The following is a 23,459-nucleotide window of genomic DNA, read 5'->3' as shown; positions in this document are numbered from 1 at the left end:
TACAGTTTGAAACTGTACTGATTCTTCTTTTCCTAAGCACTCGATAACATTTCTAACTGCGGTTTAGCTCATTTCTTCTTCGTCTATGAAAGTGAGGTGTTAATTTGAAATAGATGTGCATTAATTTCAGTATTTTTATTTTTAATTATTTCCTTGCAGTAGTACCCTGAAGAGCCTCCTGTGATTAGGATTATTGATTCCAAGATGAGCAGAGGCAGAAACATCTGATGGAAAGCATTTGTTCCAAAGCTTTTGAACTCGCCTCATGTTTCATGCTTGTGGCACTTTGTGAGGTGATGATTTGTGTGCATTGGATCATTAGTTATTATTTTCTGCCCTCTATGGTCTATGCTGTTTCATCTTACATGGCACATTCTGGCTTGATACTAAAATCGTGGCATTAATGGCCATACAATCGCATTGCACTTATTAGCCGTTACCCATTTATGCAATCCATCACTTCATTATATATCATGTTTATTCCCATCAAAGTTCTCCATTCCAATCTTAATAGCTACTTAAAAATTCAGGAAGCAGTGGAGAAGCTTTCTAGTATGAATCATCCCAAGGGAGACTGCCCCTTATGTTTATTTCCTTTATTAGATGAAGATGCTGGGAACAATTCGTTACCTTTTATGAAGTTAATGTCTTGCTTCCATTGCTTTCATTGGTAAGTACACCTAATATTTTCTTTCCTCTCCAATTAAACATAGTCACCTCTGAAATGTTACTGAGGTTTCAATTTATTTTGCCAACTGTTGCAGTGACTGCATCATCAGGTGGTGGAATTGGATTCAGATGCAAAGTGAAAACGAGAGTTCAAGCTCGTCATCATCAGCTGTTAGGAGTAAGCCAGACCAACAAGGTTGTATTCTCTACCACAATGAATCACATTTTGCATTTTGGCTGTCATGTAAAACTCTTATAATCTTATTGTTCTTTTGATGTCACCTTTAGGTACCAAATGGCTGATGTTAAATGTTTTTGATACTTATTAAAGGGTTCAAGCAAGCATAAGTTTTATTGTTAAGCAAATCAGTAGAGTTTGATTTTTCTTTCCCATAATTTCTTCCCCTTTTGTGCTTAATTTCAGATGAAAATTTTATCAGAAGGCGAGCTGCTACCCAAAATTGTTGAGGCGTATTCTCGCCCAACAAGAATAGTCCGCGGGAAAGAGGCCACTCATGATCTTGAGGTGCAGATCTTCAAAAACATGGGTTATACATTTTCCTACTTTAAATCTTCAGTTGAAAAGTGTTCCTATTTTACCTGAGCCAATCAATCTTTAATGACCAGTAACCTAAGTCATTGTCGCAAGTTATCAATAATGAATAATGTGCCACATTGATCCACTCCATGCCATGTAAAACTTCCTGTGTGTTGTTAGCATTCCTACTGACTTTGTTTGGTCTATTCCTCTGCCTCTACTGTCTGATTATATTTATCGTTGAAGAATCTTGCATAGAACGACTGCTCACTGCTTCTAAAAGCTTAGGAAGATTATTTGGTGCACTAGCAACAACCTTATTATCATCTATGCTAGAATATTTGGTCAATACAACATCAAGTGAACAGCACATTGGGCTTCTAATGTGTGATTTGTAACCCTGCCTGCTTTTCAACTGAAGCTCTTCTTAAAAGGTATTGTACTTTTCTAAATATACTGAATAGATGCCGAATCTACACACCTCAGGGATGAAGTATACTTCGTTCGCCACTTATATTATGATTCTTTGCATTCTTCAGTGTTCATTTTTTTTTCTGAAATGAAAACCATTCTTTTAGGTGGATGAGGCGGCTTTTGAAACAGTGGAAGAGAGAAATTTATGGAGCACTTTTACATCATTAAGGAGTAAAGTTCATTCTGGTATCCCCATCCTTCATGCGTTCTTGTTTTCCACCATGTAGATTCAATTCCAGAACTAATTCTACGAATTCCATTTTCTTTATATCGCTAACCCACGAATACATTTACAGACATGGAAGTCGATGACTTTGTTGAAGCATCTTCCTGTCTATTGCAGCCACTGGAAGATTTCTTTAACAATGTATTTGTGATGGTGGTATGTCTTTCTTAATACCCAAGAGAGTTATATTCAGTTGCTGACGATTCGGGTGCCTTGATTCTGGACATTCAAATGAGGTTATTATATACAGTTGTGACATTTCCCTGCATTGTGGTTGCAGGAAAATTAAAGAATCAGAAAGAACAGGCTTGCTCTCCTTCGAAATATATCACTTCTTCCAAAGGGAATAGTAGACCTCTCTATTCTGCCTGGATTCTAAAACTAGTCATGTCTAACTTACAAAAAGCTCAGTTTCTGGCACCGTTACAATAGAAAACGAGACAGCAAGGTCAGCAACTATGGCTAGCACGTGTAAGTTTTACGAGGCTCGTAAGTTATACTCCTCCGTTCCATAGTAATTGAGTCATTTTGCCATTTTGGTACGTTCTATAGTAATAGAGTCATTTCCATTTTTAGTAAAAGTCACGCATTTTTCGACACCTACTTTACTCTCTCTCACTTTATTCTCTTTATCTCTCTACCTTTTTCATTTTCCACTTTACTCTTCCTTTACTTAAACAACCCAACACAATTTTTCTTAATCTCCGTGCCGAAAAGAAACGTCTCTATTAGAGCATCCGCAATGGTGCTTAGGCCAGCCATAGGCTAGCCATTCTCTCCCCTGCCACGTCAGCAACACTAAAAAAACCACCTGCCACATCAGATTTAGGCCAGGCCGCAATAAAAACAATTCAAAATATACTACATTTACGGAATTAAAATTACGATTAAAATACGGAATTAAATTTACGACACATATACGAGAAAATTCATTAATTGCATTTAAAAAAGTTACATAGATAAAAAAAAATTACATGCATAATAAAGAAAAAAACTATCGCCGTGCAATCCTCCGTGCCCACAACTCTTCAATTATATCCTTTTGGAGTTGAATATGAGCATCCACTTGGCGCATGTTGGCAAATTCCTTGAGGCGGTCGGCTTCATCGAGAGGTACTGTTCGACCCGGCTACCCCAAAATACGCATGCCGATCCACAGCCGGTAATCAGCTACGGCCTCGAGGATTATCGTGGGGTTCTTTGACTTGTAGCCGGTCGTGTAGGCCCCCTTCCAGCGCCGACGCTTCTTCCACTCCCAATGCATACAATCTATGCCGCCTAACATCCCGGGGAACCCATGCTTCTCCCCGTGCATCTGCATCAAATTCCGACAATCTTCGGGAGTAGGGCTTCGAAGGTACCGCTCACCGTAAATGCTGATCACGCCCCCATAGAACTCCTTCAGACATTTCAGTGCCGACGACTCACCGATGTGGAGGTACTCATCCCACATGTCCGCCGCGCCTCCGTAGGCCAACTGCCCGATTGCCGCCGTGCACTTTTGAATAGGGGTGCGGCCGGGTCCGCCAGGCCGCATCGTGCCTGAAGCGGAAACACAGATATCGACGCTCTAATGCGCCAACGATGCGCATAAACAACTCCCTGCGCATTCTAAAACGCCGCCGGAACATGTTGGCGGGAAACCACGGGTTCTCTCGCAAAGTAGTCGTCGTACGTACCCGCCGATGTGCAGCTACGTGATCCCGATCAATCACCGCTCGGTGGTGGACAACTCCGTGGAGGGCGAGGTATCGCCTGCTGTTCCACCATACGCATGTACCGCTCCATCCCGCGGTTCATGTAGGCATCCATGGCCTCGTTCATCCTCCGTTCGTACTCCTCAGGATCCCCACCACTACCACTACCGCTACCACCCGCGTTACTCATCGCTCGATGATGCTCTTGTACGAAAGTTAGAGAGAGAGAGAAAAACTCGTTAAAACAAGTGGTGCAAATGAAAATGAAACGAAAATCGCGTTTATATATGATTTTAAAAAAAAAAAAAAAAAAAAAAATCGGCGTTGGCCGATCGGGCCGCCACAATGGCGGCTAGCCGATCGGCTAGCGCGCTCGGCCGACGAGCGATCGGCCAGCCCACGCCGAAGCGCTAGCCGATTTCGCTCTGGCCGATTGCAATGGTTCGGCTAGCCGATCGGCTAGCGCGACGAATTGGCTAGCCGGTCGCTAGCCGACCATTGCGGATGCTCTTATTATGGAACGGAGGGAGTAGTACCTTATAAAAAGTTCAATTTATTCTCTTCCTCATTTGGCTTCAATATATGGAAAATCATGAAGTCTGTAACATTTTTTCTAGTGATATGGCTTTGAGTAGCAGATTATAATATCATATAGTTTCTTGGTTTTTTAGCATTTGGCTTTAATATTATGTCATCATTTATTACACATTTTGTAGCATATTATATCTACCTATTTCTCTGCAATCTCAGCGCATTGCGATCATTAATATGAAGGATCGTCGAAAGAAAACATGATAAACACAAAAAACTAGAATACAAAGAATTACAATTACAAATTACAAATATGATAAAAACGAAGATCACTCATTGTTTCACATTCATATTAGTTCACAGCCAAGTTCATTATTTGAAACATGAGAAGTAAAAGTAATCAACAAATAATAGTAAAACCTTTCATTTGCTTCATCTATTTCTAAGGGACTTGTAAAACAACGGTTGTATTCGCGCAAGTCCCCGGCTTGGCTCCGCTGCTGCCACAGCTCTTATGGCGCGGCGCGCACTTCACATCATCAAGTGCAATGTGTTTTTTTATCCTATCTATACGTATATAAAGCTACAATTTTCCGGCCGGCTCATTTTGCACAAGTTTTTGGCTGGTTCAATATGTATTTTGTGCAATTTTATGAGACCAATTTTGAATTTTAAAACGTGATTGAACGTTAATTTTTGATATAACTATTAAATGTGGATCAAAATATATTGTCTAAGACCAAAAGCTAGCACTCTTAAAATGTATAGGATCAAATTTTTTTGCTTTGATAGCATTCTTAAAATGCGTATAAAGAAAGATTCTGAATTAGGACATATAATATGGTAAACTTCCATTATTTTCTGATAAATATGGTATTTTTTACATAATTTAACAAATAGGACACACAATATAATTTGATTTTATTATTAATATTATTATTATTATTATTATTAATTATTTATGTGGGTTTGATTAATGTGTATGGCCGAAGCCGAAGCTATCGCCGCCCAAATCAGTAAAACTGGTAATCCTCCGCCGCCTCCGCCTCCGCCGATGGCTGAAGAAGAGGTAATAGCTGAAGTGGAGGCAGCCCAGGCGGTTTACGGCGACGATTGCCTTGTCATCGAAACCTACCCGCCCCATCTCCACGTCCACCTCAAGCCCCGCACCGCCGAGGTCTCATCTGAGCAGGTATCTCCAATTTCACGCTTAATATCGTTTTCCTTTTCTTTCACGATTCGCTCTCAATTGACCTTTTTTGCTTGCAAGTAGCGATTCCTCGTTTGATCATTGTTTTGCTTTTCCTGGAATTAATTCTGCATTTTTGCTGAAAATTTATATGGCGTTGGAATTGGTTTTCTCTAGTGGACTGTGGCTGAATCTGAGTGTGTGTATATGAATTTCTGAAGAAGGAATTGTATTTTTGTGTGGAAATTATATCAATTAGACAATTTGTCTCAGAGAAGATGGTGGAATCAATGCTTAAAGGAATTCACTTTCTGCGATTTGTGCTTGAATGGAGTTAGTGATGTCTTCTTATGATTAGAAAATTCTTGTCTTTTGATCCCTACTACTTTGTTCCATTTTTCTTGAACCTACTTACATGCTAAATTTCAGCATCAATGCTTTATCTTCACTTTGTAAGTTTGTGTTATTGAGTTTTGTTCATATTGTTCATGTTCTTATAGTTTCGTCGGTGTATGTGTTATTATGAGTTATTAATACTGACACCACTTCTCTGCAGTTTGTGGAAGCAACTATTGGGATGCAGGCTGGTCCTAAGGTGAGTTTACAGTCTCATAGTTCACCTCGAGTTAGGATACTTTCAATTAAACATAAATGTTGAGCTGTGAGCTGAGCTTGGCAACTGGTTGGTTGGTCCATGATTTATGCCTTGCTGATGATGATACAGTTAGAGACTGTACTGATTCTTCTTTTCCTATTTAATAGTACTCGATAATGTTTCGCACTTGGTTTTAGCTCATTTGTTCTTCACTATGGATCAGTAAATTGTTAATTTGAAATAGATGCGAGTTAAATTCAGTATTTTTATTGTTAGTTATTTCCTTTGCAGTACCCTGAAGAGCCACCTGTGATTAGGATTATTGATTCCAAGGGTCTTGATGAGCAGAGGCAGAAACATCTGATGGAAAGCATTTGTTCCAAAGCTTTTGAACTTGCCTCATGTTTAATGCTTGTGGCACTTTGTGAGGTGATGATTTGTGTGCTTTGGATCATTAGCTATTATTTTTATGCCCTCAATGTTCAATGCTGTTTCATCTTATATGGCACATTCTGGGTTGATACTGGTGTCCGTGCTTCTTTTCTGTCTCATACAATCACATTGCACTTATTAGCCGTTACCCATCTTTGCAATCCATCACTTCATTATGTATCATGTCTATTTCCATCAAAGTTCTCCATTCCAAGATGTTAATAGCTACTTGAAAATTTAGGAAGCAGTGGAGAAGCTTTCTAGTATGAATCATCCGGAGGGAGACTGCCCCTTATGTTTATTTCCTTTACTTGATGAAGATGCTGGAAACAATTCGTTACCTTTTATGAAGTTAATGTCTTGTTTCCATTGCTTTCATTGGTAAGTGCATCTAATACTCTTTCCTCTCCAAATAGACGCAGTCACCTCTGAAATGTTACTGAAGTTACGACTTATTTTCCCAACTGTTGCAGTGACTGCATCATCAGGTGGTGGAATTGGATCCAGATGCAAAGTGAAAACGAGAGTTCAAGCTCGTCATCATCAACTGTTAAGAGTAAACCAGACCAACGAGGTTGTATTTTGTACCCAATGAAGTTGCACCTATGTCTGGAGTCTTCATTTACTGACACTTAACGTGATTGTTCTCTTCGCTAGGTATTCGCAAAATGATGGAAGGAAGTAGGGGCAAATGCCCTGTCTGCCGGAAAATATTTCTTGCCAAGGATATTGAACATGTGCTTGACTTAGTTGGGACCAGTGGCAATTTGGTATGTCAAATAAGGCTTTCTTACATATTCGTTTCGTTCTCAATTATGATTTGAAGATATTGTTAATCTCACTTAACAATATCATTGATCCATTTTTGTTTGTGTTTGATACAAAGAGAACAAATAAAATTCCACGCCTCATCAGTGTGCTGTTTGCATATTGTTACTAGTTTCACATATGAAGAGAAATTAATCATGTGTTTTGCTGATTTTCAGGACTGTACCGGAACTGAGATTGACAGAGGCTTTCTCCAGTCGGAGGAGGAAATAATTAGAAAAGAAAAATTCGATGCCATTTTAAAAATTCAGCAAGAAAACAATGGCTTGATTGAGCCCAAGAAAAATGAGGTCCTGTTACCTGGTATGTTTCTTCCGCAGCCAGTTGGCTTGCCGTCAACAGAATCTGAAGGAGTATCTAGTGCATCACAAAGCAAAGATCGCGCCGCCAAATCCGATGCCAACCCAGAAAGTTCGTCCAACAGACGCCGGTCGAGGAAGCCCAACAATTATCATAGGAAGCAGAGGACTCCAAACACAAACAAACAAGAAAGACAGTGGATTAGGAAAGACAATGTTTCAGATAATTAAGTTTTGGCCATTTTTGTTGTAAAACCATATTTTCCCATGAGATAACACTATATTTAAACATGCATCAAGAAACTTGTAAGTTTGTTCCTGAGCTAGTGTTACTTCATGTACTACTATGTAGCGATGGTATCTCATTATTTGTGTCTACTTAGGAGCCGTTCGGTTGCCATGATTACTTGTGATTTAAATGTTATATAATAATTTTATCTCTTGCTCGGTTGCAGTATTTTAAAAAGCTGGGCCTGTTACATTGTATTGTGAGTTTGTGACAATATATGTTGGTCTGTGTCTACACTCTACACGACAAAGATTCCCTTGTATCTCATGATTAACTATCTCATCGTTGCTCCTATGACTAAGTCAATTGTATACTAACTTTATTTTGGTTTATCCCATATTGTATGCCACTATTATTTATTTAACTGATGGAATGCCACCTTAAAAGAACAAATGCTTTGCCTTTGCTTCTACGTGTACATCAATAATAATGAATCTTGATAGCTTCTAACTATAGAAGGTAAATGGTATTAATAAAATGCAAACTTATATATTGTACAAACTCAAAACTTCTCAACACAGCTTCAACACAGTTTCAATACAATATCAACACAGTGTAAAATTTCAAGATTTTAATGTCAACACAATATCAACACAACATCAATCATTGACTACCGTTGAAATTCTGTTGACATTTTCCTATTGATGTTTTTTTGTGATCTGTTGACATTTTTCAATGGTCCAGATCATAGTTTTGAGTTTGTACAATATTTAGAGTTTTCATTTGATCACGTCCCAGAAGGTAAATATGTAAAGCATAAGTTATATAGTGTGCTCATTTGATATAACGACGATTATATGGATAAGATGGGATGGATTTTCTAACTGATCAATTTTTTTCGATTTTTAATTGTTTCTTTTTTTAATCAAACTTTCTTGTAACCTTTATTGACTTAAAGTAAAAACACTACTCTTAGTTTCGTACCTAATTCTTAACACGTAGAATTGACGTCCAGCAAATAACTTCTTTATCTGCATGGAGTGAAGATATTATTATACATTTTCCAATATCTAAATGCGAAATTAACCTATAGCAAATTTGGAGTGAATATCTTATTATAAAATTTTTAATCGAACAGTTGAACTAAATTCTGTTAAAATATTGACTAAAAACTATAATAAATTCTGTATCAAAACTGTTTTGGACAATTTTTGGGCTAGTTTGAACCAAAAGATCGTCTAAAATTTTAAAACACTTTAAATTAATGAGTTTTTGCATGATGGAGTTTTAAGATCGACAAAAAGACTTGTGGGCGGACAGCAGCAACTAATAATTGAATACCATACTAATTTTAAATTCATTAGTCCACTTAAGATGTATTATTAATGTTTAATAGGAATCTAATCAACTAATTAAGCAAGAATTAACGAATAAACTAAGTCACGGGCCTGACGCTCCAAAAACTGCCTCGTGAGTTCAATTTTTTAAGAAAAGAATTGTGTCATTTTACAAAAATAAAAGTTGTATCCACTAAATGGTTTGGGTTATGCATTTGTCCAAATACACATACTTAGAGAAGAATTAGTACTTGCACCTTGAGCTAATAGAGTCCAGGTTCATCCTCCTAATTTCGCCTCTAATTTTATATCTCTAAACATTATAAAAATCCTCAATACTTCCAAACTAAACACACTTTACACTTCCCCATTGCATTTAAAATTTTTTACTTCTCCACTATGTTGCACATGTACATCTAATGACCTAATAATCTAGTAGTATACACAATTTGGTTTATTGTAATTACATGGAAAATGCACTAAAACTATTATCAATCCTTTCCTTTTGTGTTGGGAAATTGTCAATTTTAATTTCACCAGTTACATATAGTACTCCTTAATAATCATTTGAAAAATTATGATATAAATCATATTTTTTTAAATTTTGTAATAATCACATAAATTTCAAATCCTGCTAATTTTTTTCTATAATTCACAATTGTCTCGTGATTATTTTTTCGCTGAAATTGATGGTGACGTGGAAATCAATTTTTTCGACACGAATACAATATCGGCTCTTCAAAACGTTGTCGTCTAAGTAGACTTGAAACAATGCCACAGAGGTTTATAGCTTCAATTCGTAACATGGAAACCAGAATAAGTGTGACTGGACTTCAGAACATCTTCTACTGATTCATATGATCGTCAAAATAAATTATCACGATACATTTATAAACCTTAACAAATTTATGATATAGTAATTCTCATTATTAGCAAATTAAACCAAAAAATATTCTATTATTTTTGGGACCATTGCAAATCCAAATAAATTTATAATTTAAATAGTACTCCGTCCCACTTTAGGAGTCCCGGTTTACTATTTTGAGGTGTTCCACTTAGGAGTCCCGGTTGGAATATTCTAAAAATGGTATTAGGTCCCAATTGCACTAACCTTTTTCCACTCACATTTTATTATAAAATTAATATAAAAAAGTAGGACTCACATTCCACTATCTTTTTTCACTAACTTTCCTTTACATTTCTTAAAATCCGTGCCGAACTCAACCGGGACTCCTAAAGTGAGACAGAGGGAGTAATAATTTTCTCTAGTCACTCCACTTACAATATTTCTATACCAAACACACCATTTTTTCTCTCTCCAAACACTATAAGTAAACAAGCCCTTACACAAAACCAGAACCAAAAATGGCAGCCATTACATGGGCATCTCTTCACCTCAAAACCCCAACCCCTTCCCTCCATTTCCCTAACCTCCCAAAACGCCATTCCATCCTCACCCGACCTGCCCCGAGAGCCCGCATCCGGGCCTCCCTGATCGAGCCCGACGGCGGGAGACTGGTGGAGCTCATGGTGAAAGAATCCGAGAAGCTGTCGAAGGTGAAGGCGGCGGAGCAGCTGCCGAAGATCAGGCTGTCGGCGGTGGACCTGCAGTGGGTGCACGTGCTGAGCGAGGGGTGGGCCAGCCCCCTCCGCGGCTTCATGAGAGAGTCTGAGTTCCTCCAAACGCTTCATTTTTCCTCGCTCCGTCTCCAAGACGGCTCGCGGGTCAACATGTCGGTCCCCATCGTGCTCGCGCTCGACGACCTCCAGAAGGCTCGGATCGGGTCGTCCACTGCTGTTGCGCTGGTCGACGAAGGGGGCGATCTCGTCGCTATTTTGAGCGAGTAAGGATTTTTTTTTTCTATTTTTGTTATACTACTACTACTTTTTTATGCTATGGTGTGATTTCTTTGATCATATAGGTGTTTTATGAATTATGAGTATAAATATATTGCCAAATATAGTAGAAATTGTTTGATTGCCATATAGTAGATTGTCTTTAGCCGAGGATGATATGAATTTTAATGCAAAATGGTAAAATAAATAAAGATACCGAGAGAAAAAATGATCGAAGTCTTGTTAATGAAAAACAAAGAACATTTCATTAGGAAGAAAAACTTACTATGAATAGATATAAAGTAGTAATTTTTATATAGTACTAGAATTTAATAGAATGATTTTGGTGGCCAGTAGGAAAACAAGACTATTTTTCAAATGAATCTAGTATTAATATATCTAGTAAATGACACTCCAATATTAATTTCCATCTAAAATAGTTGGGATATTTTTCCAAAAGAGTAGCAAAACTATAGTCTTTTATTATTATTATTATTATTATTATTGTTATTATTATTATTTTAGGTTTTCATCATATGAAACTTAATTTAGGTACGAGATATTTATAAGGATACATAGATGAAAAATAAGCGAGGTAATTGAGTTTAAGGCCTCCGGTTCAAATTCCGGCAGCCTTGTGCACGCGCACATGCTACCGTTTCCTTGAGGAATAAACTGAGATTTACCATGATTTACTCCCTCACTACTCTGTTGGGGGCGAGGGAATTGCTTTACAAACTGAGATTTACCGTGATTTACTCCCTCACCTACTCTGTCAGGGGCGAGGGATTCGCCTTTTGAGTTTAAGAAAAAAGTAGGAAGACATTATATTTTATTAAAAAAATGGATGTCTTTTAGGGAAAATGAAACTTTAGTAAGTACTTGCTACTTATTTTTTAATAGAAACATTTTAGTTTGGTGTCCATTCAAGAAATTATCCCAAAGTTGTTAGGTATTGTGAGTATAAATATTGCTTAATTTGCTTTCGGTGATGATGAAAGACTACTTTTTATACAGTTATCTCCATCATAGTCATAAAGTTGTAGATATTTTACACATGTGATGTTTCTCATGTCTTAATCTGAATATGCCAAGACAAAATTAGTGGATTATCTGAGAGAAGTTTAATCCATCGTTGGGATTTATATATAGTTGTCTTTTCCTCATAGCAAGATTTGAATCTACATGACCCTACTTGATCGATAAGTCTCTATAGTAACTATAGTTAGAATATGTCACATGATTTTATCTAGTTTTGAATTAATAATGATGTTCAATGGACATTTACGTGGCAATCATTATATAAAGCGATGCACTGTTTACATACAAATCAGTGAATGCTGACTTGTAGTTGTTGTTACTATTGATTTCCACTGCTAAAAGATAATGTGGGAATGGTGATATGAACTTAAATAATATGCTCAAAGATTAATAATCTTGGGATGTAGTGATTCTGTTTATTTGATTTCTCTATATTTAAAATTGAATTCTTGCAAGTTTTAGTTTTTGAGAAGTTACATTTATACTAAAGTATTATGCTGTTTTTGCAAGTGTAGCATTGAGATATACAAGCACAATAAAGAAGAAAGAATTGCAAGGACTTGGGGCACCACAGCAGGTGGCCTTCCCTATGCTGAGAAGGCCATTAGTGGTGCCGGAAACTGGCTGATTGGCGGTGACCTAGAGGTCGTAAAGCCGATCAAGTACAACGACGGGCTGGACCGGTTCCGCCTCTCCCCTGCCCAGCTCCGCCACGAGTTTGAGAGGCGCGAAGCAGACGCTGTGTTTGCCTTCCAGCTGAGGAACCCGGTCCACAACGGCCACGCCCTGCTCATGACCGACACTCGTCGTCGCCTGCTTGACATGGGATACAAGAATCCAGTCCTCTTGCTCCATCCTTTGGGTGGCTACACTAAAGAGGATGATGTTCCACTTACTTGGCGCATGAAGCAACATGAAAAGGTCATCAAAATCAAGAAATTGATTTTTAAGTGGAAGATCTTGAGCTGAAATGTTAATCTATTGTGTTGTGTTAGGTTCTTGAAGATGGAGTGCTGGATCCGGAGACTACGGTGGTGTCTATATTCCCGTCTCCGATGCACTATGCCGGCCCTACTGAGGTGCAGTGGCATGCCAAGGCTCGGATCAATGCGGGTGCTAACTTCTACATTGTCGGGCGTGACCCTGCCGGGATGGCTCACCCTATTGAGAAACGAGACCTCTACGATGCTGATCACGGGAAGAAGGTGCTGAGCATGGCCCCGGGGCTGGAGCGCCTCAACATACTGCCTTTCAAGGTGATTGAATGAATGATTATAAATGTGTTGAATTGAAACATCAACATTTTTTAATGGCATTGATTGTTGTTTGAGTGAAGGTGGCTGCCTATGACAAGACACAGAGTAAGATGGCCTTCTTTGATCCATCAAGGGCTCAAGACTTTGTGTTCATATCTGGGACTAAGGTAATGTTTTGTGGTAGTGATCAGAGTGAGTGTTGATTTTACGATAGTAACCTCGTTGTTCGTTGGCAGATGCGGACCCTGGCTAAGAACCGGGAGAGCCCTCCGGACGGATTCATGTGCCCCGGTGGGTGGAAAGTGTTGGTGGAATACTATGAGAGTCTAGCTCCGGCCAGCAACGGCCGGGTGCCTCAGCCACTTGCTGCTTGATGTTGATGATGATGTTGATCATCACTCTGTATAATATATTACTATGTTTCTGAATTCTCTTCCTCAATAATCCCTTATGTGTGAGGTGATATAGTTTGCTACATATGTAATATAATGTGCTACTAAACAGTCATCCCTCTTTGTATTATAATATCCCAAGGTTTGAATTATATGCAGACTAAAATCTATCTATGTTGACTATTTTCTTAAACTTTGTTTCCAGGTTGTATTTCAGCTAATATCGTAACATAAAACATGAAAACCATTTGCATTTGAAACAAATTTATATAGTATTAGATTTGCACCGATTCAGCAATTTTCCACGAATTTTGAAAGTGATACATACTACTATAAATATCTCAAACTTTACATTTGGTCTTTATTTTCTGTGATGGGTCTATCCTTAAATCCCACGTTAGGTTTGAATTTTGAATTAGAAACTTTGAATTTTGTCGATTTTGAGGTCCGTTTGTGTTGATTTAGATTATGTGATGGGTTTTCGATTATGTGGCCGATTTCAAATTTATTTGAAAGTAGCGTGAAATAAAAACACAGAGTGCTATACATAAAATTTAAGTGAAATGCCAATTACTCTAATGGAACTGGTATTAGCTTCACAAACCAAGCAAGAGGCCATGAAAGTGCCCCAATCCAAACACAAATTCCCCACTCTCCCAAATTCAGCCTCTCTGTATCAGCAAACTTGTTCAACAACTCCACCATCATCACTTGAAGAAGCACAGTCACTCCAACAATCCCCACAAACACCTTGTTCTCTTGCAACCCCTCAAACACATTTCTCTTCTCGAGCTTCCTCGCATTGAACGTATTAAACAACTGACACATCACAAACGCATTAAATATCAAAGTGTTCTTCACCTTTTCACTCACACCAAGGAGGCCCTCTCCTCTAAACTTCAGCACCAACAGCACCACAATCTGGTACACAGCCTGAGCCATCAGATTCCGCCACATCACATTACTGATCAGCGCCTCGTCCCGCCCAACTGGCTTCCTCTCCATCAGCTCCCTCGCGGGCCTCTGTGGCCAGCGCCAGCGCCCCGAGCGTGTCCATGATCAGATTCACCCACAGCAGCTGCACCGCTGTCAGAGGCACCTCCCCGTCCGATACGGCCGCCACAAAGTTGACCGTCAACGCTGCGACATTGACAGTCAACTGGAACTGAATGAACTTCTGTATGTTGTTGTAAACATACCTCCCCCATTTTAAAACTGTCACCACGGATGCGAAGTTATCGTCCATGATCACTATATCAGAGCTCTCCTTCGCCACCTCTGTGCCTTCTTCACACCAGGCCGGCATGGATCTTTAAGCCCTACTAAACCTAGTAGAACCAATCCATCTTCTTGAATTTTACTCTCTGTTTCAAGCTTCACATCATCAGCCAGTCTATGAGCAAATGCAACGCACCTAAGGCTAGTAGCAGCCATGCCTTGAATGATGTGACTGAATTGCATCCTCTCTTCATCATTCAAATCTTTTTTCTCACCTTCCAAATCATAGTAGTGTGAGCACATTGCAAGGATCATCTCAGCAGCTCCTTTCCAATGCACATGAAATTCATGATCTCTTTTCATCAAAACACCACTCCTCTTATTCTCCGAAGTGAATGCTTCCACATGAAGAATCTCACAGCCGCTCTTCACGTGCTCCATATCCATCCCCAGATCCGCCACAGCCCACGACAGGATCGCCTTCTCTGTTGGGCTACCAGAGAACTCGAGCCCTTCCTGGGACATGTACACACCACCCGTCGTGTTGAGGCCGGCCCCCTCACGGAGAAGCTCCAATACACGCCTCCCCATGTTAAGACCACCTTCAAAACACTCCTTCCCTAACCAAAACTTTGTCACCATCATATTATTCATAGTCAGCGTACCCGTCTTATCCGTGCAGATAGTAGTAGCAGAGCCCATGGTCTCGCAAGCAGAGAGCTTCCTCACCATAGATTGATCAGCCATCATCCTCTTCATAAAATTCGCGAAAGTCAGAGTCAAAGCCAGAGGCGAACGTTCTGGTGCAGCAACCTGAGCAATGATCACAGCTGCAATAATCCCAATGGCAGAGTTGATGACATCAACTACTTTAGTCCTGCTCCAATTAAACTCTTTCTCCCCATTGTCATCTTGTGTATACCCAGTGAAGTATCGAATCACCCACACAACAAGAACCAGAAAATCCGCAGCCAAACCGAGCTTCAACATGAAGAAAGTGAGCTTGTTTAGGCGGCTCTGCAGCGGCGTCGCCTGGTCTGTAAACCGTGCCATCATGCTCATCTTCTCCCCCAACAGAGTGTTCATCCCAACACCGGTCACCAACATTTTCCCATAGCCTTGAGCCACCTTGGTTCCGGAGAAGAGGAAGGGGTTGTTCGCTGAGCTTTCAATCTCACTCTCCACACGGAGAGAGTGACCTTCCACGAAGAGGCCATCTGCGGGGACTTGAACACCGGTGTTCAAGAATACAATGTCGCCGACAACGACGTCGTGGATTGGGACGTCCTGCCTTGTTCTGCTTCTGACTACTTGTACTAAAACTTTGGTGCTTAGCTTGGAGGGCTTGTGGAACTGTCTGAAGCTGGTAACGGCGGAGATGGAGATGATGAGGAAGACGAGGAAGAATATGGTGGAGCCGTCGTACAAGCCTTGTTTGCAGCGGGGGTCTTTGATGCCGATGACTAGAGAGATAGCGGCGCAGGCTAGTAAGAGGAGGATGGCTGGATCCTTGAAAGGTGTGAGTGTGAAATGGAGGAAGGGAGGAGATGGATAGGTGTTTGTACCGAAGGCTTGGCGTCGGGCGGCGAGGTCATGTTGGTCAGCGATTATGCCGAGTTGGGAGTCTGTTTTGAGGGCGGCGGCGATGCCGTGAGGTCCCTTGAGGAGTGAGAGTTGGTGGAGGGTTTTGTCCTTGAGGAGGTGGTTGAGGGTTGAGGGACTGAAGCCGGAGAAATTGGGGATTCTTGACGGTGGAGATAGAGAGAGGAAGGCTCTGGAGCAGTAGATTGTGGCGAAAGGCATGTGCCATTTGTTTTTGTTGAGATTGATGGACAAGTTTTGCTTTATGGTGATTTCTGCCATATTAGTGGAGTAGTTTTTCTTATGTTTCTTCTTGGCATATCTCTCCATATATCAATGGCGGATCCAGGAACCAAATATCGTGGGGTCGGACCATAAAACGTAGGACACAGACTGGGACGGCCATGGTTTGAGTACACGCTAGTTCCGTCCCTGTGTTGACTGTTGAGGTGGGGTCGAAGACGCGAACGCTGTGGGTCGGAGGCCGATGAATTGAGCTTTCCGGAGGTACTCCGGGGCCGGTGGTGGGATCGGCCGACCCCACTCGACCCCACCTGGATCCGCCGCTGCCATATATATAGGATTTGACAGCAGTCCACGTTATCAATCTCTGACTTCGGATAAATGGGCCATTGTTAATTTGTACTTTTTAGGACAAAACAAATACTAAATGTCAACATTCCAAATTACTTATACTAATTGTGTGCGTGCGCGATATAAGAATTTGGTCATATGGTTTTCAGCTTCGCGTGTATAGTTATTAAACTACCAAGAAGCTCCTATGTCTGTTCTTATTGTCGTAGAAAATTAAACAGAGAAGCTTCGACGTAGCATCCTTTTTCGGAACTATTATCAGATTATGATCGAATCATTCAATTTTGTTAACCCATTTACACAGGTTTTTGCCTTAGGTTGGGTTGAGAGGCAAAACATGAATTTTGGTATGGTGCTTTCCTTGATTTTGACTTGGTTTTTGCCTTTTGGGTTATCTACTTACAAACTTGTTTCTCTGCTATTTCCCAAAATCATAACTGTTATTTAGATAACTGAAATCAACTAACTTTTAGAATTTTGAGAATATGTATTCCTAGAACGTAACCTTGAAAATAAATCTTCATTGACTTCTCATATTAGAGCATGATTACAAGTCCAAAGCAATTAAGAAAATTCACTACCAAGAATTCTTGAAAGTAAGAAAATTGCCAAACATGAAATATGCCTTAATTTGACAGTATATCATGACAAACTAGTTAGTTCTAATATCTTTTTGAGCAAACACTTTTGTTATTTCCCGGGAAGTTATAGTTTGTAAGAGCTTCAAGTCCAAGTTGATTGATTGTTAGATATCAATAATATTAGAGAAGTAGAAGCCGCTAAGAGAAAAAGATAACATAGTAGGAGTAGTTGTTACAAATAATTGTATGTTGAGTTCTTATAGAAGATTTAATGTGACCAGTTATTCCAAATTTACAGTATATATTGGCAAAAGATAAGCAAGAAAAACAGAGACTTAAATTAACAAAATAAAATAAAATCTATTCAGGGACTTAGTAACCAATTTCAAATAAATCAAATCCCTACACCAAATCAAATGCTATACTCTCATAATTTCATAAGCAATTAACAATATAAGATTAGTATCAAGAGACAGAGGTCATACAGCAGGATCTTTTCTATGTTTTGATAGTACTAGGGTTCAATTTCATTATATTTTATCCCTAAATTCACGTCTTGACTCTTGAGGTGATAGAGGCAAGATTACATGAGTTATTACCTTAATTACTTCAAAAAGTGATTGACGAAGGTAATAGGAAGTAGAAGGAGAGGTCACGTATGAGGCGAGGGGGAGGCAACAGAGACCACGTCGCTGCGATTTGGCGTTGGACAGTAGAGAAATGCTGAATGTGCGTGTAAAAAGCGTGTACCATGTCGTGTATTTTGGAATAGAGAAGCATTTTAGTCCCTTCCACTCTATGGACCACGATGGATAAGAATGTTTGTTTGCTTATGCAGGAGTAATTAGACCACTTAAGGCCTCGGCCCAAGTTTCACGTGTGATGGCCCAACTGCTCTTGAGTCTTGACATTACTTGGGCCGTTCCGATGGCCGCCACCTGTCACTCCGAGTAGATCATGAGGGTTAGCTGTTCGATTTGATTCGTGTTTCTTCTGTGAGTACATACTCTATCTTTCACTCTTTAAGTGTCGAGAATCTCCTCTCTTATGATTAGGGTTTTCTTTCTCTCACTTCTCTTGGAAACTACTCTCTCCGTCCGCAAACAGGAGTTCCGTTTTTTCATTTTAGTCCGTCCGCGAATAGGAGTCCCGGTTCACTTTGACTATAAATGGTATTAAGGCCACACCTTCCACTAACTCATTCCACTCACATTTCATTTAAAACTAATATATACAAGTGTGACTTCTACTCTACTAACTTTTTTTCACCCAGTTTTCTTAACATTTCTTAAAACCCGTGCCGCCAATAAATGAAACTCCTAATGGCGGACAGAGGGAGTACCTCTCTCTGACTTCTCTGATCATCTTCTGCTGTCACTCTTCTCGTGTTTTAGTAAATATTGACCGGTGTAATCTCTAATAGAAGCAACTCCTCAGTTGCTTTGCGAAATCCGACGCTAAATCGAACCCTGCAGTTTGATTTGCTAAGTCGGGGAGGTTTCTTCGGTGAACCAGTGAGATCTTAGAGTACCTTGTGTTCTTGTGGTTTCTGGATTTTCTTCGTTTTGAGTTGGTTGTGGTGAGTGAGGTAATCGGTGAAACCCTAGGATTTTGGTTTTTGGTGTTCCTATGTTACTCGTCTTATGACTGTTAGTGAAGATTGAGGAGGTTCTTGGTCATGTTAGTTGAAGTGCAACTTCGGCCATTATTCTCTAATCATCTATCTTCTTTTGTCTTTGTTCGGTTTCTTTGTTAAGAATTTGTTCACAGCTCCGCAAGGATCTGATATTTATTGTTAATAATGTACTTCCTCTGGTCCATTAAAAGTAAAACAATTTTTTTTTTGGATTGTCCCATTAAAAATAAAAAATTTCTAAAATGAAAACATCTTTTATCTCTACTTTTTCATCTCTCTAATTTTATTCTTTCTTCATTAACTCACAAAATAACACTATATAGAATTCTCATTTTAATTTCTAAATGTTTCATATTTAATGAAAGGGAGAGAGTTTTCCTTAAGTGATACGGGGTGAACTGCTTGGACTTTGAGTCAGTGGACTGATATTTCAAAAATTTGTGTTGCTTACTTTGAGATTCTGACACTGTAGAGATTAATCATGTGCATAGAGAAAAGTATCTTGCAACTATTAATTTTTTTATCACATTTCAGTTATAGCTTTATTAGAGAAGTCCATGTCTTAGAGAACCAGCCGTTTTTTTAATTAGTTGGATGCTTCATGCAGATTAGATGTTTCTAATATACATCTATATATTATGCCGAGTCTTGCATTTTAATGAAAAAAAAAAACCTAATTATATTAGATTCTCATGATGGCGTATCCAAGATTTTTGATACAGGGGTGCGAAAAATAATCACGAACTATTTAAAGTTTCAAATTTTAGCTAGTCATTTTAGTTCTATTTGTTTTGTTTTCACAGTTTTTATATTCTTTTAAATATTCTCTCTATCTTTTTTTATAAAAAAAACTCTTTTAAAAAAATTTGAGTTATGCACATAGATACTTTGTTATTAAGACTATATTATATAAAAATTTAATTGTATAAATTATTAAGAACAAAGTAAATATCAAAATTAAATATAAATGAAATAAAATAAAATTTGACAAGAGTATGTCAATGTGTATTGAATTAATACAAAATTTTAGGAGAAGTAGTTAGCAATGAATGAAGATAATATCTATTAAAAATGAAATAATAAACGAAAACTAAATAGGAATTAAACAAATTGAGTTGAAAAATACTCCCTCCGTCCTATGTTACTTGCACTTTTCATTTTAGGTCGTAAATTTGGGATTGATTTTTTAGTGTAATTAAATTAGTATTTTAAGTGTAATGACACATCACTTAATAAATGATCTCTTAACTTAATCTAACATATTAATTAAATGCAGTAATTCTAACTTAAACTATAAATAGTGTAATGAGTTTGTGACGACTAGACTATAATTGAATTTTGATTTTATCTCTAAGTATAATATTGTTAACCATAGGTTTTGGGGTAAAACTGTACCCCTTGTTCCCATGTAGATATGCCACTGCTCGTGAGGGCGCAAGGAGAGTACCAATAGGGGGAGATGAGGCCAGTGGTGTCACTGGTGAGGCGATGGGGGGAGGGGGAGTTCATTCACATGATGGGGCTGGACAAAAAAGCTGTTGTAATAAAAATATTGGTGTTATGTCGTATAAAGAAATCAATGCGTTATATTGCAAACAAATACTCATATACATAAAAAAAAAATTTACAGTATATATAAAGAAGCAATCAAGAACAAAGAATACAATCAAGGAATAAAAAAACAAAATAATAAATTAATTGAACTCATGGCCAAAACAGCAGAATACTTAAGTCAGCTGCTATAGTAATATATTTATGGAGGTACCTCCTCGTATGAAACATATCTAGAAATTTAACGTCAGCTGCTCATGTAAGCGAAAAACATAAACACGTCATCTAGTCAATTACTAGAAATTTCTTCACAATATACATCAATGAAATCAATCCTTACACTTTTTATAAATTATTTTTGTTATATTCTTGTTAGTTGGAAATAAAACTGATTAACCGTGATTAATTAAAAAATTACAATCAAATTAATTAACAAAAAGAATAGATCAAGTTTTCGAGTGTTCAGGCATTACAATAGCTCATTAATTGAACGCATAATTTCTATACATCACTGCGTTCTCTCATGCATTCTGCATCAGCATAACATAATTTGCTTGCTAAAATTTTATATTCTAGTTTGGTGAAATTTTATTTTGAATGCATTCTTAGATGGCTTCTTGTTCTTGGTATTGGAATCATGAGCGAGCCAAGTTTAAGGGCAAAAATACTATAAATAAAATTTGAAGAATTTAACCGAAGTCATATATATGGAAATTCGTAGAATTAAAAACATCAAGATGACGTACATAAAAAATTTGAGGAGTGTCCCATTTGAATCACCTCGTAGTAGATAAATTAAATTGTGACACTTATATTTTATTCCTCATTTTTATTTGGCGATCCACTTGCTTCTCGCGCTTCTTTCTTCGAATTTTCCACACTACATATTTCTTTATCTTGATTTTCAAGATTTAATTCTTCAAAATTCAATTTGTTTAATCATACTTAAAAGTCTCAATACATGATTGCATATTAAGTAGAACATAATCGTCCAATATAGCTTTTTTTTTTTTAGAATTTCCTATTTATCTTAAAAAACTACAATAACTCTGTTGAGTTCTACAACTTTTTGAATCTTTTTAAAAACATATTAATTTCAATTTTTAAAGAGAAAAAAACATAGTCGTTCAATATAATAGTGAGAGTTCAAGCTTCTATTGAATCAATGGACCAATGGTTGGTAAACATTAAAGTGTACAACTAAGCAAGAAAGAGAAGTTAGAGGGGAAACACCTACTGCCAACTGCCTATTTCCATGATAATAAACTCAACCAAATGCCTCTGCCCCTTTCCCCCACAAAGTCAGAAAGTAGTTGTATGTGATCAAATATAGAGACAGAGAAACTTTGGAGACCTCAACATATTGCCTTTCAAGGTGAATGTATGATCAAATGTGTTGAATTGAAACATCAACATTTTTTAATAGTATTGATTGTTGTTTGAGTGAAGGTGGTTGCCTATGACAAGACACAGAGTAAGATGGCATTCTTTGATTCATCAAGAGCTCATGACTTTGTGTTCATATCTGGGACTAAGGTAATGTTTGGTGGTAGACTGGTAGTGATCAGAGTGAGTGTTGATTTTACGATTGTAACCTCGTTGTTCGTTGGCAGATGCGGAGCCTGGCTAAGACCCGGGAGAGCCCTCCGGACGGATTCATGTGCCTAAACAGTCATTCCTCTTTGTATTATAATTTCCCAAGGTTTGAATTATATGCATACTAAAATCTATCTATATTGATTATTTTCTGAAAGTCTGAAACTTTGTCTCCAGGACAATTGACAATTCTAAACCCTAAACCCTATCCTTAAATCCTACTATCCCATGTGGCATTTCGCATCATGTTTGGCACAACTAATCAAACGAGGATGTATATGTGGATTCTGCACTAATTTTCAAAATAAAATAAAATATACCACTAAAACACAATTTACTCAAATAAAAAACAGAACATTTTTGTTGGCTATTTCCACGATCTCTTCTCATACCTTAGGGAAAATATCGGGTGATTTCTGCTTGGATTCATAGAGTATTCAAAAAATGATGGAGAAAGTGGGCTCTTTGATTTCATTTTTTATATTTTTGGTCGACTATTGTGTTAGGGTTGTCGCCGGTCTCCCATTGTTTAAACTTGTTTATGTTGGTCCAACGTTAATAAATTGGTCCATTGGTTTGTTGAATTTTGTAAAGTTTAGAGGTGTTATTTAATTTAATTAGGGTTTCTGAAAATTATTGGTTTAATTATGTTATTTTGGGGTCCGTTTGTGTTGATTTAGATTATGTGATGGGTTTTCGATTATGTGGGGGATTTCCAATTTATGTGAAAGGCTTTCTTATTTAATAGTGTGTAACAAAAAAAAAAAAATAAATAAATAAAAAGAGTGCCAATTAAAAACCTTCAAATATTTTGAAAAAATCAATTCAATAAAAATAATCGACAAAAGCATTCTAAGGAAAAAAAAAATCAATGTACTACATAACAAACAAATACTCTAATGGAGTGTAAAAGGATACTCCGGAAGTAGCAATCAAGAACAAAGAATCCAATCAAAGATTAAAAAACAAAGAAATATGGAGTAGAATTCATGGCTAAATTTATACTAGTCTTCATGTACCTCTCCACTTTTTGAAACTGATATAACAGAAAAATGGTGTTTGTGGAACAGGTATAAGCTTCACAAGCCAAGCAAGAGGCCATGAAAGTGCCCCAATCCCAACACAAATCCCCC

General features: G+C 38.0%; 3 protein-coding genes, 1 long non-coding RNA gene and 1 pseudogene across 5 annotated transcripts; 4 read left to right on the top strand and 1 right to left on the bottom strand.

Annotated features, from left to right (window-relative positions):
• Nucleotides 1-160: 160 nt before the first annotated feature.
• On the top strand, nt 161-7,891 carry LOC125185445 (E3 ubiquitin-protein ligase RNF25). Its single transcript, XM_048081982.1, has 12 exons — nt 161-293; nt 531-670; nt 765-865; nt 1,094-1,132; nt 1,978-2,063; nt 5,109-5,327; nt 5,881-5,919; nt 6,211-6,348; nt 6,593-6,732; nt 6,825-6,925; nt 7,009-7,121; nt 7,338-7,891. The coding sequence occupies exons 1-12, from the start codon at nt 228-230 to the stop codon at nt 7,707-7,709; spliced, it is 1,554 nt and encodes a 517-aa protein (XP_047937939.1). The 5' UTR covers nt 161-227; the 3' UTR covers nt 7,710-7,891.
• Nucleotides 1,152-2,486, top strand: LOC125221966. Of its 2 annotated transcripts, XR_007176450.1 has the most exons (4): nt 1,152-1,641; nt 1,786-1,867; nt 1,978-2,063; nt 2,188-2,486. It is a non-coding gene; the product is annotated as an uncharacterized LOC125221966 (long non-coding RNA). The 2 variants fall into 2 exon arrangements; XR_007176449.1 differs by having other exon boundaries at nt 1,152-1,867; nt 2,188-2,483.
• Nucleotides 7,892-10,393: 2,502 nt separating the features above from the next.
• Nucleotides 10,394-13,762, top strand: LOC125202787 (ATP sulfurylase 1, chloroplastic-like). Its single transcript, XM_048101248.1, has 5 exons — nt 10,394-10,888; nt 12,437-12,842; nt 12,917-13,177; nt 13,258-13,344; nt 13,414-13,762. The coding sequence occupies exons 1-5, from the start codon at nt 10,410-10,412 to the stop codon at nt 13,549-13,551; spliced, it is 1,371 nt and encodes a 456-aa protein (XP_047957205.1). The 5' UTR covers nt 10,394-10,409; the 3' UTR covers nt 13,552-13,762.
• Nucleotides 13,763-14,090: 328 nt separating this feature from the next.
• Nucleotides 14,091-16,805, bottom strand: LOC125219808 (annotated as a pseudogene).
• A 5,090-nt stretch (nt 16,806-21,895) lies between these two features.
• Nucleotides 21,896-23,443, top strand: LOC125185437 (ATP-sulfurylase 3, chloroplastic-like). The gene is made up of 5 exons (XM_048081970.1): nt 21,896-21,910; nt 22,064-22,105; nt 22,180-22,266; nt 22,344-22,432; nt 23,397-23,443. The coding sequence occupies exons 1-5, from the start codon at nt 21,896-21,898 to the stop codon at nt 23,428-23,430; spliced, it is 267 nt and encodes an 88-aa protein (XP_047937927.1). The 3' UTR covers nt 23,431-23,443.
• The last annotated feature ends 16 nt before the right edge of the window (nt 23,444-23,459 follow it).

This window comes from Salvia hispanica, chromosome 1 (genome assembly GCF_023119035.1).
Source record: "Salvia hispanica cultivar TCC Black 2014 chromosome 1, UniMelb_Shisp_WGS_1.0, whole genome shotgun sequence".
NCBI lineage: Eukaryota > Viridiplantae > Streptophyta > Magnoliopsida > Lamiales > Lamiaceae > Salvia > Salvia hispanica.
This window is presented reverse-complemented; position numbering and strand designations above follow the sequence as displayed.